We start from the raw sequence: 18,434 nt of genomic DNA, 5'->3' as shown, positions 1-18,434 counted from the left end.
ACCCTCACAGCCATAAAAGCTGTCAAGGTAGCTGTTTAAAAAAAAAAAAATAAGACTTCTACTTATACCTAGTGTACTGATACCTAGTGTACAACCATACACATGACAGCTGCCCCAACACACCCAGCCCTGCTACATCCATACACAGTGGGCAGCTGTCATGTGTATGGTTGTACACTTGGTATCAGTAAACTAGGTATCAGTAGAAGTCTTAGGCTACTTTCACACTTGCGGCAGGACGGATCCGACAGGCTGTTCACCATGTCGGATCCGTCCTGCGGCTATTTCGCCGTGCCCGCGGACCGCCGCTCCGTCCCCATTGACTACAATGGGGACGGGGGCGGAGCTCCGGCGCAGCACGGCGCTGCACGGAGAAAGCCGCCGGACTAAAAAGCCTGACATGCAGTAATTTTAGTCCGGCGGCCTTTCTCCGTGCAGCGCCGTGCTGCGCCGGAGCTCCGCCCCCGTCCCCATTGTAGTCAATGGGGACGGAGCGGCGGTCCGCGGGCACGGCGAAATAGCCGCAGGACGGATCCGACATGGTGAACAGCCTGTCGGATCCGTCCTGCCGCTAGTGTGAAACTAGCCTTATAAAAAAAAAAAAACACTTTTAGAAAAGTTTGTCCTGGGATTCGAACTCATGACCTCTACACATCAGAGGCAAGGCATTTACCCTCACAGCCATAAAAGCTGTCAAGGTAGCTGTTTAAAAAAAAAAAAAATAAGACTTCTACTTATACCTAGTGTACTGATACCTAGTGTACAACCATACACATGACAGCTGCCCCAACACACCCAGCTCTGCTACATCCATACACAGTGGGCAGCTGTCATGTGTATGGTTGTACACTAGATATCAGTACACTAGGTATAATTAGAAGTCTTATATTTTTTTTTTTTTTTTTTTTTTTTAAGCATTTACTTAGACGGCTTTCATGGCTGTGAGGGTAAATGCCTTCCTCTGATGTGTAGAGGTCATGAGTTCGAATCCCAGGACAAACTTTTCTAAAAGACATTCTAAATGATCTCGTAGTGAAGGAGATGATGTCATTAGGGGGCGGGGCGCCATGAGAGGAGTCGCAGGCAGCGGCACCGCACAGACAGCTTCCTCTCAACTGAAGCCTGCCCCTCCTCCCTTAACCTGCCCTGCACAGTGCGCTCCGTCTCCCCCTGTGAATCTGATTCAGCCGTGTTCTCCTGGCTTGAGGCTGAAAGGGAACGGCGTTCCTGCCATGAAAAAAGTGCAGGAACGCCGTTCCCATGCGTTCCCCCTCCACTCGACCCCTGTCCTGCACCATTTTTACGTCCGTTTCTGTGTATATTGCTGGTGTTCCCCTGTCCCCATCTCCCCCCTCCACTGGCGTCTCATGTGTCAAATCCTGTACTCTGGCATCCGCCATTTTTTCTTTTTGTGGGGATCTAAGCCCAGGTGAATTCGGGACCAGGTACTTATTTAGACCCGCTTGTTTAGACCCACTTTCAAGCCCTCCTGCTGATCGCCTAGTAGTACCCCCCATGGGGCCACGCTGTTCTTCCCTTTTTTTTGGTGGCATTTTAATATCTCTTCCCTCTTTTCTTAGTCCCCTTTCACCTCTATTTTTTTTTTTTTTTATCTATTTCTTTCCTTTCTACCCCCTCTCCCACCCACCCCCTTTCCTCCCCTCTTCCTCTCCCCTTCTTCTTCTTCCCTTTTTTTTTTTTTCTTCCCTCCCCCTTTTTTTTTTTTCTTTAGTTAATCAGATAAAACCCAATACAGTCAATAAATTACATCCATAGTTAGATACAAAGGTTAGTTCAAAGAGGAAAAAAAAAAAAAAAAAAGGGTCCGTAATATCAGCAGGATCCAGCCAAAGAAAGAGAGGTTTCTTAGAGGGTTGAGGGTCGGGATCCAGACGTATACGGAATATAGTCAGTTAGTTGGTTAATTCAGAGAGATATGATACAGTTAGATAACTTGAGGGGGGGATAGGGATTTCAATCGGGGTTATTAAAATTATTAAGCGTTGCACTCCACATCCCAAGCACCCTCCCCCGCTCTCTTTTTTTTTTTTTTTCTCTTTTTTTCTTTTCTTTTCTTTCTTCTTTTTAACTTCAATACAGTTCACACTGGCACAATCCACCCTCAATAACTGCCTCCCGATATCTCAGTGCAGGGTTTACTTCCATTATTCTATGGCAGCTTCAATCTGCACCCCCGTCGTCACAGCCACATCCATGATAGCGGACTTAACCCGTTGTCAGCTGCATTCTCAGGGGTACTTAACAGGGGTACCTAACATTACCACAAGAACCTGTGGATAGTCCTCCTTAAATTTTCCAGTTCCAGACAACTGTAATGACCGCTCTTCAGATGTTACAAGCGGAACTGACCTCACCACTTAAGAATCAGTAAGGCCCCATGCACACGGCCGTTGTTCACGGCCGTGTGCGGGCCGTGGAACCGCGGCCTGGATCCCTTCCTGTGAGCTGGAGCGCACGGCGTCACTGGTTGCTATGACGCCGTGCGCCCCCTGCTGCCGGCACAGTACAGTAATACACTGGTATAGATCATACCAGTGTAGTACTGTATTGCGGCGGCAGCAGGGAGCGCACGGCGTCATAGCAACCAGTGACGCCGTGCGCTCCAGCTCACAGGAAGGGATCCAGGCCGCGGTTCCACGGCCCGCACACGGCCGTGAACAACGGCCGTGTGCATGGGGCCTAAGTGTCAATAGGGGTCGGTAGAAATCAATAGAACAGGACCTCAGGGACTGAGAAAGTGCCCCCCCGGATATCAACTCTGTGAGTGCCAGGATTTTAGTTTTAGCAAGCGAATGTCGACCAGAGCTCCCCTTTAGCACTGATGGTTAGTGCCCCTGTACTCTGGCCCCACCAACCTTCGTCCCACCAGCGTTTTTTTTTTTCTCTCATCCCATAGCACAAGTGCTGCGATAGCTCACCGCTCACCGTCCAGCGGCTCAGGTCTACCAGGGACAGAGGTCCGGGTCCGGTCTCCAGCGTCAAACTCTGAGGCAATCAGGGCAACAATCGAGTCGGCCACAACTTCAGCGCATGGGCTGCGATGGACGGCACACTAGCGTGGGCTGCGGCGGTCAGGCATTCCAGGCGGTGGTACGAACGGCCAGCGGCCGGCGTGCAGGAGAGGCGGGGGGGCGGGGGGGCGGGTGGGCGGAGCCCTAGCGTCCCACGTCAGACGCTCTCACGCATCATCTCACGCATCAAGTGCCCCAAATGCATCAGTTTAACCCCAATGCATTCTGAATGGATGCGGATCCATTCCGAATGCATTCGTTCGGCTCCGTACGGCCCCCCGTTCCGTTTTGGAGGCGGACCCCAAAATGCTGCAAGCAGCGTGTCCGCATGGCCTTGCGGAGCAAAACGGATCCATCATAACTTACAATGTAAGTCAATGGGGACGGATCCCTTTGCATTGACACAAAATGGTGCAATTGTAAACGGATCCGTCCCCCCATTGACTTTAAATGTAAGTCAGGACGGATCCGTATTGGGACTTAGAAATTCAAATCTAATACAAACGAATCGGTCCTGAACGGATGCATTTGTTTGTATTATCGGTGCGGATCACACTGCAAGTGTGAAAGTAGCCTTAGGGGGTGATGTTTACATGGGATTGTGCGTTGGAGGCGGCTGGGGAGGAGGTGATGTTATTTACATGGGACTGTATGGTGGAGGGAGGATTATAACTGCAGGGGGCACTGCAGATCCAGGGGACATTATAGGCGGTCTTATTACTACTGGGGGCTCTATAGGAGGGTCTTATAGATCTGCCTTATTTCTACTAAGCGCACTATGGGGCCTTATTACTACAGAGGGGTCTGTAGGGAGCTTTATTACCACTGGGGGACCAATAGGGGGCCTTATTTCTACTGGGAACTCTGTGAGGGTATTATTAATATTGGAGGGCTCTTCTAATAATGGGGGCATTGTTGAGGAGCATTATCACGGTTGGGCAGTGTTACTAATGAGGGCATTCTAGAAGGGAATTACTATTGGTCGGACTATGAGGAGCACTATTACTATGGGGGGCAGTAATGTTTCTTCAGGATAGTATTGGGGGGTATTGGGGGGGCAGGGGCGTAACTAAAGGCTCATGGGCCCGGTGCAAGAGTTCAGCTTGGGCCCCCCTTCCCTCAGTGCTTTGTGTGTCTTCTTATGCGGCACAAGTGTCTTTGGGCCCCTTCAGGCTCCTGGGCCCGGTAGCGACTGCTACCTCTGCACCCCCTATAGCTACACCCCTGGGGGGTACAGCAAGCAGCAGGATAACACTGTGGGGACTCCAGTTGGGGGATAATAATAGAATGTGAGGAAGCTAGGATGTCTGTGTGTCACACTCTACAGAGACAAGGTGGCTGAGAGAAGTTGTCCAGACTGAGTGGAGAAGATGATGAGAGAGAAGATCTACAGAGAAGATGATGACAGAGAGGAGACGTCACCTAGAGGCCCTGGATGTGACAGGGAAGTGCTGCTGTATAGCAAGTACAGCAAAGTGCGGGGGGGGGGCAACATATTTATTGAGGCTTGTGCCCCGGATCTTTTGAGAACCTAGTTCTAGGGATCCCAACCCAGGATCTTGTCTCGGTTGAGACCAAAGATCTCCATTCCCAGTCTGAGCCTTCAACGTCAACTGGTGACAAGCAAGCAGCCACCTCCAGAACTCCAGGAAGAACCATTCCCTGTGAGCTAACTGTGAGTACTATCCAGAGACCAGGAAAAGCCAAATTCCTCCTCAGCTAGTCAGTCCCATACACAGCAGAAGATGGACAGAGCAGAAGATAGATTCCTGCCCCATATTAGAGAGCGATAAGCAGACGACTAATCCTGCAAGAGAGCTCCAGGCACATGATAGAAGCAGAAGAGATATTGATCCCTGCCATACATTGCCAATACCTGCTGGGACCCAAAAGACTATTGCTGTATCTCGTGTGGATTAATGCTGCATCAAGTAAAGACAAGTTGAATTATATTCCAAGTCTGGATCTCATTCATTACTACCAAGTTCCTCAATTACACCTACTAGCAACACACTCATTTTATTGCAAGTGAGCCAGGATCCAGGAGTCCAGCCGTACCCAGGTAGGAGACACCGTTGACACTATACCTACTACTACACAGAGACATTACACCACTCTGGCATTCCTCACCTGGTACGTGAGTTGCAACACCTTAAAGGGCCCTGAGACTGTACCCTGCGCACGCTGCAATTGGCGTCATGAACAAAAACTATAGACTTATATACCCATAACCATATAATTGGTGTCCATGTAACAGTACCACGGTCCTGGTCTTTGCTATTCTTTAAACCACCTTTCGACTGCACCGATCCCCAGGGAGCAACGGCCTGAGGGAGTGCACTGTGACACAACATCTCATCAGGGCAACTACCACTCCCATACTCTGCACCAGTGGTAACAGTGAATGGAGTGCAGGCCATGAAAAGGTGGGGCCCTCTTCAATCACTGCTATCGGTCTGCCAGAAATAACCAAGCCACAATGGTGAATGCAGGGTGGCCGCACAATGCACAACTCCTTTCTCTTCGTTTTAGAGGCCCCATTCTCAAGAAATGGTCGGGTTCCAGAGGTGACCCACATCTATCTGACATTTGTGACATATCCTAGTAATATACCATAAATGTCCGATGAGACAACCCCCTTAAAGGCTATGGACACCTAGGAATGCATATGTTTTATTGCATGGTAAATATTTGCACTAAAAACATTTTTCAATAGATCTTTATTAAAGAAGCACTGAGATATTTTATAGTGACCCCCATTTGTAAACTACACAAAGGATAGGGTACTGCACTAAATTACTGACCTCTTTTTTTCAGGATAATAAACTCATTCTTAACCAATGATGCATCATCTGACGTATAGTCTGACCAGCAGAGCCCTATAACGTGTGGTGTGCCAAGACTCCAGAGTTCACACTGCAGCTCTCAAGATGCAACAATATCTAGGAATGTCATTCGTCATCCTGTAACAATGGGGGACACCATAAAAAAAATCCTGGAGTGCTTCTTTAAACATTTTCAACCATTTCTCATCTGCAGCCTCCCTGTTTTCAAATATATAATCCAGCTGCTATGTTCTCTTACAGTGAAATCCATCATTGGAGCTGTCTGAAGGTTCTGTCTCCAACCCTTATCTCTGCATTCCTCAGAGATTATAAATACTCATTTTAGCTGAATTCCTATCAATTTGAAGGGTACTATCTCTCCTTAGGGAGAACGCTTTAATCGGCGTGAGGAGGCTTATAGGCCATACATGTTCCTCTGGAATTCTGGGAAGAAGGGAATGCAAATGATCTCTTAGCAAGCTCTGCCTCTAATGCCACCAGATGTAAGGCAGCTATCCTATAAGTCAGTGTTTGACCCTTGAAATAGGTCTTGAGACATGATTTGGATAATAAATAAATGGAACACCATTCACATGGAAACATAGAAACATAGAATGTGTCGGCAGATAAGAACCATTTGGCCCATCTAGTCTGCCCAATATACTGAATACTATGAATAGCCCCTGGCCCTATCTTATATGAAGTATGGCCTTATGCCTATCCCATGCATGCTTAAACTCCTTCACTGTATTTGCAGCTACCACTTCTGCAGGAAGGCTATTCTATGCATCCACTACTCTCTCAGTAAAGTAATACTTCCTGATATTACTTTTAAACCTTTGCCCCTCTAATTTAAAACTATATCCTCTTGTAGCAGTTTTTCTTCTTTTAAATATTCTCTCCTCTTTTACCTTGTTGATTCCCTTTATGTATCTAAAAGTTTCTATCATATCCCCTCTGTCTCGTCTTTCTTCCAAGCTATACATGTTAAGGTCCTTTAATCTTTCCTGGTAAGTTTTGTCCTGCAATCCATGTACTAGTTTAGTAGCTCTTCTCTGAACTCTCTCCAAAGTATCAATATCCTTCTGGAGATATGGTCTCCAGTACTGAGCACAATACTCCAAATGAGGTCTCACTAGTGCTCTGTAGAGCGGCATGAGAACCTCCCTCTTTCTACTGGTAATGCCTCTCCCTATACACCCAAGCATTCTGCTAGCATTTCCTGCTGCTCTATGACATTGTCTGCCTACCTTTAAGTCTTCAGAAGTAATGACCCCTAAATCCCTTTCCTCAGATGCTGAGGAAAAGGATTGTGTGAGTGGCACACATTTCTAGAGTGTACGTGTACAGCTCAACAGTCCTCAAATTCTGCCATTGGAGGTGAGAATTTGGATTCAACAAGTCATTACCCTAAGAGATACAATAAGTTACTTCCAGAAGTATCAGACAATACTGATAGATGTAGTGCTATATTTTCTGCACTGCCTATCGCCGCTCAGGGGCTCATAACCTATACTGTGCGGGCTGAGTGTGCCTTTACAAAAGATAAAATATAACTTTTATTCAAGTACGTTTAAAAATGAATTTAAGGAAAAATAATGGCTAAAAGTATGGAAGATGGGTTTGAGTAGCCAGGTTTCATTTCTCTTTATGTACCAGGCGTGGGTCGCTATAGCTGGCAGATTTTAAGCAGACGTAACAGCCTAGCATTCCTTTCCCTAACAGTTCCCTAGTCTCAGGTAAGGGGAACCTAGCATGGCTGTGTGTCGGAGCACTCGCCCTGAAAAGAGCGACCCCCAGCCTCTAGATACCTCGGTCCTGGTCTAGAAAATAACCCTAGATTGCTCCTGTTAAATGCTTTTTTTTGCTGTCATATCCTAATGCCAGACTGCTTCTGACTACTCAAACCCATCCTGCATACTTTTAGCCATTATTTTTCCTTAAATTCATTTTTAAACATACTTGAATAAAGGTTATATTATATCTTTTGTAAAGGCACCCTCCGCCCACACAGTATAGAAGTATCAGACAACAGCGTATTCCCTTCTCCCTATTAACATGCTAACGTTTATAGGGCACTTTAGAAAAACTGAAATCTCATGTTCATTACACATATTTGTAAAGCTCACAAATGGACCTCCACTTTGATATCAATATTTCCCAGATTTTGCCGACCTTTATATCCTCATTGATCCAATTATCTTTTCATCATTTATTTTGTAATTATCTATCTCAGGATTGTGGACTCTGGAATACACACAAGAGTTAACATCGCCCTTATGCATAACAGCTTCCCACGGTTATACAGAATGTGTCCGATATCTACTGCACCGCCGGGCCGACCCCAATGCTGCACCTGGAGGTCGTTCTCCACTCCATAAAGCTTGCAATGGAGGGCACGATACCTGCGTCCAACTACTGCTGGAACATGGGGCCAATCCAAACCACCGCAGTGATGAAGGTCTTACCCCTCTACACCTCTGTGACACTAAAAACTCTTTAAGGTAGGGACGGTCACAATCTGTTCCCTAAAGTGCAAGCAGCAGACCTGTCTTCATTACAAAACATCACTAGACACTGCCTGGACTAGGAGATGGCAAGACAGCTGCCAAGCAATTGTATCACACTAATGATATTGATGCATTAATTCAAATAATCCTCTTTCATTCCATTATTCATTTTGCCATTACTAATTGTCACTATTCTTGCATCTACAATAATAATCCAAAAATCACCTTTGCAAATAGTCTTGATTAAAATACCCTGTCCTACATCTCCTTTACAAATCTATGTGTCTCCATGCTGGGGCGCACTGGCCATAGACTCTACAGGGAAATTTCCCAGTGGGCTGATGCCCAGGGGACCGCCAGTCGGGTACACAACTATCTGATGCTAGGAGCATCATGTACTCATATACCTGGCTGGCAGAAGAAAGTGCCCTCCTGCATTTAACTGGATTGGTAGAGATGAGCGAATAATTAAAAAGTTTAATTCTGGTGATTCGCCGAATTTTACAAAAAGAATTCGCTTTGTGACCAATTACTTTGTCACAATGCGCATTTTTTTGTAAGTAGTGGGCTCAATAACAGGGAGCTGAGATAGCGCTGCCCCCGTCATTGTACCCCTCATACATGATCGTGGCATTTGAGTGTGTAAAAACGGTGTAAAATAACCAATAAATTTTTTTTTTAAATTAAACTTACTACCTCCATTTGCTCACGACGGGCCGGCCACCGCTATCTTGCTTGAAGATATGGAGCGAAATCTTGCGCGGCGCGAGATTACGCCATCACGCCGGCTGGCGTGGTAATGTCATACGTCTCCATTCACGGGATTTCGGCCGAGATCTTCAATCAAGATGGAGGCTGGCGGCCCTTTGCGAGCAAATGGAGGAGGTAAGTTTGATTTTTTTTTTGTTTTTTACACTATTTTAGGTTAAGTCGATTCGCTGACACGAAGCTTGAGGAAATTCAGCTTCGAGGTGAATCAAATTTATCCTGAAATTTGGATCAAATTCCCCTTTGTGAGATTCGATTCGCTCATCTCTAGTATTTGGTTCTGCTGGGGCAGTATTTCGTGCTGCGCTACAGTATTGCTGGCCCCGCCTACTTATAATAGCCCTACCTTCTGGCAGTTTGGACCCACCTACAAAATGGGGCCACTTTTATTTATTTTTTCCGGGGCCAGTTTAAGTTCCCAGTCTGCCCCGTCTTCACGGTTACAGACCACAAACCAACCCTGCATGGTCTGACCTTGCTGTCATAGAAATAAATGAGAACATCGCTTCTCCTGACGTCTATTTTAATAACTTCTTGCATTCACCATGGAATAACAATCCTGGAGCATCTATTCTTATGACTCTATGTTGTTTCTTTCCTCTATTATTCCTACTAGACGTTTATACATGAATTGCCAGCAGTCTGTAATAAAGGTCCAATTAAGTGTAAATTGTCCATCACAGGCAGCACTAATTGGATAGTGTCAGACCGAGACACAACCCCAAGTGATAACACCCACTCAGCACAACATGGCGTCATAAGAACAGACACTGCAGAATTGTTACTAAAACAGACACGTTGTCCATTATCTGTTCAAAACCGACCGTTTCTATCAAACTTGTCTTTGATCCTATGATCATCATCTGTATTTTTCCCTAGATGTGCAGAGGTGCTCCTACAGCATGGGACCCTTCTGAATCAAACCACAGATGAAATGCAGGACACTCCACTCCACATTGCAGCACGGCTAGGTCTTTTAGACCATGTAAGATCATACCTCCGCTATGGAGCAGATGTCCATGCTAGGAATGCCAATGGTGAGACTCCTTTGATTTCAGCCTGTGGAGGAAAATGTGAATATGAGGATACATGCCTGCAAATTTGCCACCTTCTTCTAGAGAAGGGAGCAAACGTAGAAGCACAAGACCAGCAAGACAGAAGACCACTCCACTATGCTTGCAGAAAAGCTGAACACCATCTGGTGGAGTTGCTTCTTAAATATGGTGCAGATGTCAATGCTGCCGATTATAATGGAGTCCTGCCTCTGAGCTGTGTGTTACAAAATGCTGAGCTGTACCAAGACAAGAGACCCCACCTTACTGTACGCGCTCTGCTTAACCGTGGAGCCCGCAGTGTGTGTCCTGAGGCTTTCGGGAAGGTAATGTATATATACAGAAATTTATAAATAACTATATACATGCACACACCCCTTTTAGGCTACTTTCATATATGCGATTTTCTTTCCGGTTTTGACATCGAAAATGAACAAATGTCAACGATGTCGGATCCGGTTTTTTTTTCAGACAGGAAAAAAAATGGATCCAGCCCTAACACTACTGTAAGTCAATGGGTTCCAGATCAGTTTTATCACTGTTTTTTTTTTACGTTTTTTGTGCCGGATCCGGCTTGTTCAGTTTTGCAAACCGGACGCAAAAACGCCGTTTGCAGTTTCCAGTCACAGAACGCAAATGGAATGTCAATGGGGACAAAACAGAAGCGTTTTCCTCCGGTTTTGAGATCCTCTGCCGGATCTCAAAACCAGAAAAAAAATATGTGAAAGTAGCCTTACATGAGCCAAGGATCAAAGCAAATATCAGGACTGAGCAGTCGTGCAAACACTAATTCCCAATAATTGCCTCATAAATTTGCTGCCGATATTTTATCTTGCGCAAAAAGGCATGTGCTACTGCAAACAATAAATTTGTATCGGGATGAGCTATCACAGCAGGAAATAATTGCTGCATACTGTATAATGCAGCTATCACCTTCTCTCACAATCAGGCAAATATTGGGATTGTATGGCTTTGTTCCTGATAATTGCTTGGGCATCAGCCCCTGTAAAGGAGGCTTACAAGTTAGATTTTTAGAAGCCCAATGACAAGGACATTGTAGAAATAATTTTAAAGAAAGCTTCAGGTTCCCAGTCCTCTCCGATCCAGTACTGCTCTTCTGTCCTCTCTGCTGGGCTGCAGCATTGACACATTACTTTGGCTGCAGTGGTGACATCTTGTCTTGTGCCATACACCGCTGAGGCCAGTGATTGGCTGCAGCAGTATAAAATATATCCCTGCAGTTGGCCCATTCGAAATTTTACTTGGAAAACCCTTTAAAGGAGTTTTCTCACTTCAGAAAATGTAATTTATCATGTAGAGAAAGTTAATACAAGGCACTTACTAATGTATTGTGGTTGTCCATATTGCCTCCTTCGCTGGCTTCATTCATTTTTCCCATCACGTTATAGACTGTTCGTTTCCATGGTTACGGCCAACCTGCAATCCATTAGCGGTAGCTGGTGTAAGGTACTAAAAGGAGAAGCAGCAGATAACTAAGTGAAATTATCATTACATCCATCTAAACCTGCTCACAAGGCGTTGCGCCTGGTTCAAGGGCAACGTGTGTCCCACAACAAGAAAGTCACACAACATTTCATGTAAGCTTTGTCAATGGTGTCGCAGTGCTGCGGCTGTGATACAACAGTTGCAAAAAATCCAGACTTGTCGGATTTTGTGTTGCACGTCGCAGGTCGTATGTGACTTTTCTACCATTGGCTTGGATGGCGACTCACCCGCAAATCGGCTGCGTTTTCAAAGCCAAATTACAGTCTCACATATTTTTGTGTTGTAAGACTTTTATGCGCCTTGCTGTCGCTCGACACATGTCGCCATGTAGTCGAACCCTAAGGCTCCATTTACACGTCCGCAAATGGGTCCGCAACCGTTCCGCAATGGATGCAGCCAGCACACAGCATTTGCGGAGCGCGGCCCCGATCTTTGGGTCCGCAGCTCCGCAAAAGATAGAACATGTCCTATTCTTGTCCGCAGCTGCGGACAAGAATAGGCATTTCTATAGGGGTGCCGGGCAGGTGTGTTGCGGTTGCGCAATTTGCAGGTCCACAACACACCACGGACGTGTGAATGGAGCCTAAGGCCTCTTTTTTACACGGGCGAGTATTCCGCGCGGATGCGATGCGTGAAGTGAACGCATTGCACCCGCACTGAATCCCGACCCATTCATTTTTATGGGGCTGTTCACATGAGCGGTGATTTTCACGCATCACTTGTGCGTTGCGTGAAAATCGCAGCATGCTCTATATTCTGCGTTTTTCACGTAACGCATGCCCCATAGAAATGAATGGGGTTGCGTGAAAATTGCAAGCATCCGCAAGCAAGTGCGGATGCGGTGCGATTTTCACGCACGGATGCTAGGAGGCGATCGGGATGGAGACCCGATCATTATTATTTTCCCTTATAACATGGTTATAAGGGAAAATAATAGAATTCTGAATACAGAATGCATAGTACAATAGCGCTGGAGGGGTTAAAAAAAATGTAAAAAAAATTTAACTCGCCTTAATCCACTTAATCGCGCAGCCGGCATCTCCTTCTGTCTTCATCTTAGCTGTGTGCAGTAACAGGACCTGTGGTGACGTCACTCCGGTCATCACATGGTCCATCACATGATCCATCACCATGGTAAAAGATCGTGTGATGACCGGGGTGACGTCACCACAGGTCCTGTTACTGCACACAGCTAAGATGAAGACAGAAGGAGATGCCTGCTGCGCGATCAAGTGGATTAAGGTGAGTTAAATTATTTTTTATATTTTTTTAACCCCTCCAGCGCTATTGTACTATGCATTCTGTATTCAGAATTCTATTATTTTCCCTTATAACCATGTTATAAGGGAAAATAATACAATCTACAGAACACCGATCCCAAGCCCGAACTTCTGTGAAGAAGGTCGGGTTTGGGTACCAAACATGCGCGATTTTTTTCACGCAAGTGCAAAACGCATTACAATGTTTTGCACTCGCGCAGAAAAATTGTGCGTGTTCCCGCAACGCACCCGCACATTTTCCCGCAACGCCCGTGTCAAAGAGGCCTAACAGTGAATTTTCTGGTGAAGGATTCCCTTTAAGGACAAACATGGAACAGTAGTAAGTCACAGATGTCCATGCCAGTGATACTGAAGATAACTATACTTTATGCTGTGCAGGTTCTGCGGTGCTGTTCTGGACTCCCTGAAGTAATTGCACTGCTTTACAACTCATACTTAAACCTTCAAGTCTGCAGCAGGTGGAGACAAGATATCCCACAGGATGTGTTTCAGGTCAGAATTATTTGCTATAGCAGCATATACCGCAGCTTCCTACCACCATTACCATTGATCTGCTGTCACCACAAGTTTTTCTGTGGAATATGAATAGCTTGTCATCAATAAAGATATAGGGGGAGAGTTATAAAAACTTTTGCAATGGAAAACTGGCTTAGTTGCCCATAGCAACCAATCAGATTTTTGCTTTCACTTGCCAAAGGAGCTCTGAAAAACGAAACATGGAATCTGATTGGTTGCTATGGGCAACTAAGCTAATTTCCCTTTGCACCAGTTTTGATAAATCTCCCCATCGTGAAACAGCCATGGGCTTACACAGATCTCGTAGGGACCCATAACAAAACTTAGTATGGGCCCCCCTGCCCCACCCTGTATCCCCGAAAACATGTATCAAACAACCCCAGGCAATGTGGAATGCAAATGAATTAAATATAAAAAAGTCACCCTTAGCCTCACCCACTTTATCAGATTTCTATGTGGAAGGGCTGCGGCAAATACCGTATTTTCCACTGCCGTTTCTGGGTCCGCCTGTGAGATCCGTTTCAAGGCTCTCACAAGCGGCCCCAAACGGATTAGTTTAGCCCCAATGCATTCTGAATGGATAAGGATCCGCTCAGAATGCATCAGTTTGCCTCCGTTCCGCCTCCAATCCGCTCTGGAGGCGGACACCAAAACGCTTCTTGCAGCGTTTTGGTGTCCGCCTGGCGGTGCGGAGCCAAACGGATCCGTCCTGAATTAAAATGTAAGTCAATGGGGACGGATCCATTTACATTGACACAAATATGGTGCAATTGTAAACAGATCCGTCTCCCATTGACTTTCAATGTAAGTCAGGACGGATCCGTTTGACTCACACTTAGACTTCGATTTTTTGGGGAGAGAATAATGCAGACGCATCCGTACTGAACAGATACCAGCGTTTGCATTTATAGGTGCTTAATTCGTCTGTGCAGATACCAGACGGATCCGCACCTAACGCAGGTGTGAAAGTAGCCTAAGACGACTGGGCGTATAAGATGACCCCCAACTTTTCCAGTTAAAATATAGGGTTTGGGCTATACTCGCTGTATAAGACTACCCCTCCAACGCTATTTACTTTGGCATCAAGATCTGCAGGTAATTGTTCTGCAATTTTCGTCTTTTGCCTCAGTACCATATTATGCCTTTCAAATAATCTAGTACACCAGGATACAGTGGCCTTAGATCTGTTGCTGTGATCTGGGTGCTTGGCGTGCATGCTGTACCTGCGCTCCCTGGACTTTGTGTGGCTGTCATGGCCCATAACAGGTAGGAACTAGTGTTAGGGACCACTCATGGAGGCGACCTTGACGTGATGAGTGGCTTATTACGCTTTGGCCAAAATGTACACCAATGCCTCATTCAACATCCAGCATAGAGGCAGGGCAGAGTGCTGGTTGCAGTGTGCGATTGCATTTGTGTTTTTGCGTTTGTATCTGTATTTCACCATAGCAATGTGCACCTGCATACAGGGTTGTGCGGGCTGAACCCCCCACATTTTTTCTTTGTAGTATATATTGGAGGCGCTCTCCAAGCAGTCATGCACACCTGACCAGTTAGTCTGCCCTGGAGGCTGGTTTTAAAGTCAGTATAAAACTGAGTCTGCTTATATAGCACCTACCAGTAGCCATTTGGCTCCAGGAGAAGCATATAGTGGGCCCAGCATGCATGTTGGTACTTGCATCCCTGGATCCGATGAAAGCTGTAATGGCACCGGACGGGGTTAAAAGCAGAGTGTGCTTGGCGTGCATGCTGTACCTGCGCTCCCTGGACTTTGTGTGGCTGTCATGGCCCATAACAGGTAGGAACTAGTGTTAGGGACCACTCATGAAGGCGACCTTGACGTGGTGAGTGGCTTATTAATCTTTGGCCAAAATGTACACCAATGCCTTATTCAACATCCAGCATAAAGGCAGGGCAGAGTGCTGGTTGCAGAGTGCGATTGCATTTGTGTTTTTACGTTTGTGATCTGGGTTAGATTTGGCCACTAAAGTGCAAACAAACGTATTTTATTTCGTGTCCCTACATAACCCTTTTGGCGATGGTCATTCACCATGTCTGCTACATGTTTTTCGAGTTCTGGCCAATGTGGGGTGCCTCTCCTTAATGAACACTTACCTCTTGGCATACTCTTTAATGCTTTTTCATTTGCTTTCCAGTCCCAAACCATCTTTTCTGTTACTCCATATTGTCTTGCAGCAGCGCAGTTATTATGTTCCATGGCAAAGTTTACAACTTTAAGTTTTAAACTGGCTTCATATTTCTTTCTTCATGCTGGTACAGCCATGATGGGGTCTTGACTGTTAGCCATTTGTATACTGTACTGGTGCTGTACTGTATGAACTGATACAGATACTGGTGCTGTACTGTATTCACCACCACATGTATCTGCTCCCCAGATAGACTCTGTTTTTTCACCACAGATGAGAGGCACACCAAACTTCATTAGAGATCCGCTGATCCAACATTAGAATTGGCTGAAGTGCAGATGCTCCTGCTCCCCCCTGCCTTCCCTCGAAATCGCCAATCCAACCCAGTATACAACAACCAGCCAATGTACCGGTATTTTCTGTGCACACTGCATACAAAGCCTGCTTGGGTTGGATGGGTCAGCTCTCCCTGCCTGCCCAGCCCTCCCTGTCTTCAAGACGATCTGAGCGGTAGTACGCAATGTGACACTGCCGGCATGAGAAAACCACTGAGAGCAGGGAGAGGGGGCTGCTTCAGGAGCGGCTGGCCGGGATTCAGCGCACGGTGGCCCAGCTAGCCTCCAGTCCGGCTAGGAAGTAAATTTCAGTATGCCGTATACGGTCATATAAGATGACACCTGGCGTATAAGACGACCCCCGACTTTTGAGAAGATTTTCATGTGTTAAAAAGTAGTCTTATACGCAGGAAAATATAGTATTTGACACTCTTCCCGGATCGCCATATTTCTCAATGCATTTACACTAGACAGCTGGCTAAGTACATTGATAAATCTTCTATGTCTCCTGCTTCTCTTCACAATATATATTATAAAACAGTCTGCCTGCAGCCACCACTAGGTGGAGCTCAATGCTTAGGAATTTATACAGTTACCACTGACTGCAATGAAAGCTGAAAAAAAAACTATTTGCACTGAGCTCCCCCTAGTGGCGGTGGCATGAAAATGCAGTTTTCTTTCATGTCAGGGACGGAAGAAGGCGTTCAGCATCAGAAATTGGGGCTCCGTAGCAGTCGCATGGTCTGCCTCTATGGAATGTACAGCACTGGCAACAGCCCATCCTAATGGGTCCATTCTAACCCTTATAATGATGATCCAATCTGCTATTCTTTTTTCGATCGTCATGGTTTTATGTGTCACTTGGAGTGTCTCAGAGCTGTGTGCACACAGAATCCCTATGGCTCTGTACTACAAGCTGCAGTATAAGCAACTGGCTCCATAGCAAACCCTTGTCAATGAGACCTTTGAGGCTTCAGTGTTTCTCCATGTTCTCACATCGTATTTTATGTCTTGTAGACTCATCAGTCCTTCTACACAAGATTCTTCAATGTCTCCGGGAGCGTGCGATCCCTGCAGCACTTGTGCCGATTTACACTCCGCAAGCATTTCGGTAGTCAGTGTCACCTTTTCATTCCTTTACTACCAGTCCCTACAGTTATTAAAGACTATCTTCTGCTTGCCACTGAACAGCGCACCCGCCTGCTCTGAATCACTAGGCTGCCAGGAAAGCACCCTCCATTGTAAATGTAACACCCTGCAAAATGAATATTTTTATTTTTGTATTGTTCATTTTTATTTTCTAAGGCTTGTGAAATACTATAACAACCATACTATGATGTAAAAAAAACTATTGCATTCATTGGAATATACATTTTAAATATACTGTGTGTGTGTGTGTATATATATATATATATATATATAACTATATATATACTGGCCGCAAATCACGTTCCGTGGCTCCATTAAAGTCAATGGGTCCGCAAAAAAAACTGAATGCATACGGAAATGCATCTGTATGTCTTCCGTACCCATTCCGTTTTTTGAAAATGTTATGCCCAGCCCAATTTTCTCTATGTAATTACTGTATACTGTATATAGCATACGGAAAAACGGAACCGAAACGGAAACACAATAGAAACAAAAAAACGGAACAACTGATCTGTGAAAAACGGACCGCAAAACACTGAAATAGCCATGCGGTCGTGTGAAAGAGGCCTTATGCTGTATGTTAACATTTTATTTTGAGCTTTAAGAGTATTCACACTCACCTCAACTCAATGAAACCAGCACCTCCAAAGAATATAAAGTAAATGTACAGCAATACACTGCCATGCATGGTATGGAGAGGCAACGCAAGTCATACGCCAAAGCTGAACATAAGGATTAATCTGAATTGCATTACTGCTATACTTACTGTTGATCATTGTTTGATTGTATGCACTTTGCACACTGTAAGTATTATTGAAGTTAATGTGCATCTCAATCACCTTTAGGCAACATGCACACAACCATTCTGTTTTTTGCAATCCGCAAAACCAGAAGCCACCCGTGTGCCTTCCGCAATTAGCGGAACGGAACGGGTGGCCCATTGTAGACATGCCTATTTGTGTCCACAAAATATAGAATAGGACATGTTATATTTTTTTTGCGGGGCTATGGAACGGAGCAACGGATACGGACGGCACACGGAGGCACTTTAAATAGAACCTGTCATCATGAAATGCAGTGCAACCTGCAGGCAGCATGTTATAAAGCAGAAGAAACGAAACGATATAGCAATCAGCTCAGCTCCTTCTGCTCTTTAAAATGCTGCCTGCAGATTACACTGCATTTCATGGCAACAGATTCTCTTTAGGTTTTTACATTTGTAATTATACCGTGCATTTGGAAAGTGTTCAGAGACCCTTTTACTTTTTTCACATTTTGTTATGTTGTGGTCTTGTCCTAAAATAAAAAAATAAA

General features: G+C 45.4%; 1 protein-coding gene across 3 annotated transcripts in view; it reads left to right on the top strand.

The window, feature by feature from the left end:
• ASB18 (ankyrin repeat and SOCS box containing 18) overlaps positions 1–17,403 on the top strand; it is a 52,315-nt gene extending 34,912 nt beyond the window's left edge. For all 3 annotated transcript variants that reach the window (XM_044303988.1, XM_044303990.1, XM_044303989.1), the window contains exons 2-5: positions 8,094–8,361; positions 10,015–10,513; positions 13,352–13,465; positions 16,989–17,403. In XM_044303988.1, coding sequence (XP_044159923.1) covers positions 8,094–8,361; positions 10,015–10,513; positions 13,352–13,465; positions 16,989–17,180 — 1,073 coding nt within the window. In that variant the 3' untranslated portion in view covers positions 17,181–17,403. The remainder of the gene's footprint in view (positions 1–8,093; positions 8,362–10,014; positions 10,514–13,351; positions 13,466–16,988) is intronic.
• The last annotated feature ends 1,031 nt before the right edge of the window (positions 17,404–18,434 follow it).

The sequence above is a fragment of the Bufo gargarizans genome, chromosome 8, assembly GCF_014858855.1.
Source record: "Bufo gargarizans isolate SCDJY-AF-19 chromosome 8, ASM1485885v1, whole genome shotgun sequence".
Classification (NCBI taxonomy): domain Eukaryota; kingdom Metazoa; phylum Chordata; class Amphibia; order Anura; family Bufonidae; genus Bufo; species Bufo gargarizans.
Note: the sequence above shows the minus strand (reverse complement) of the source record. Positions and strands in the feature narration are given on the sequence as shown.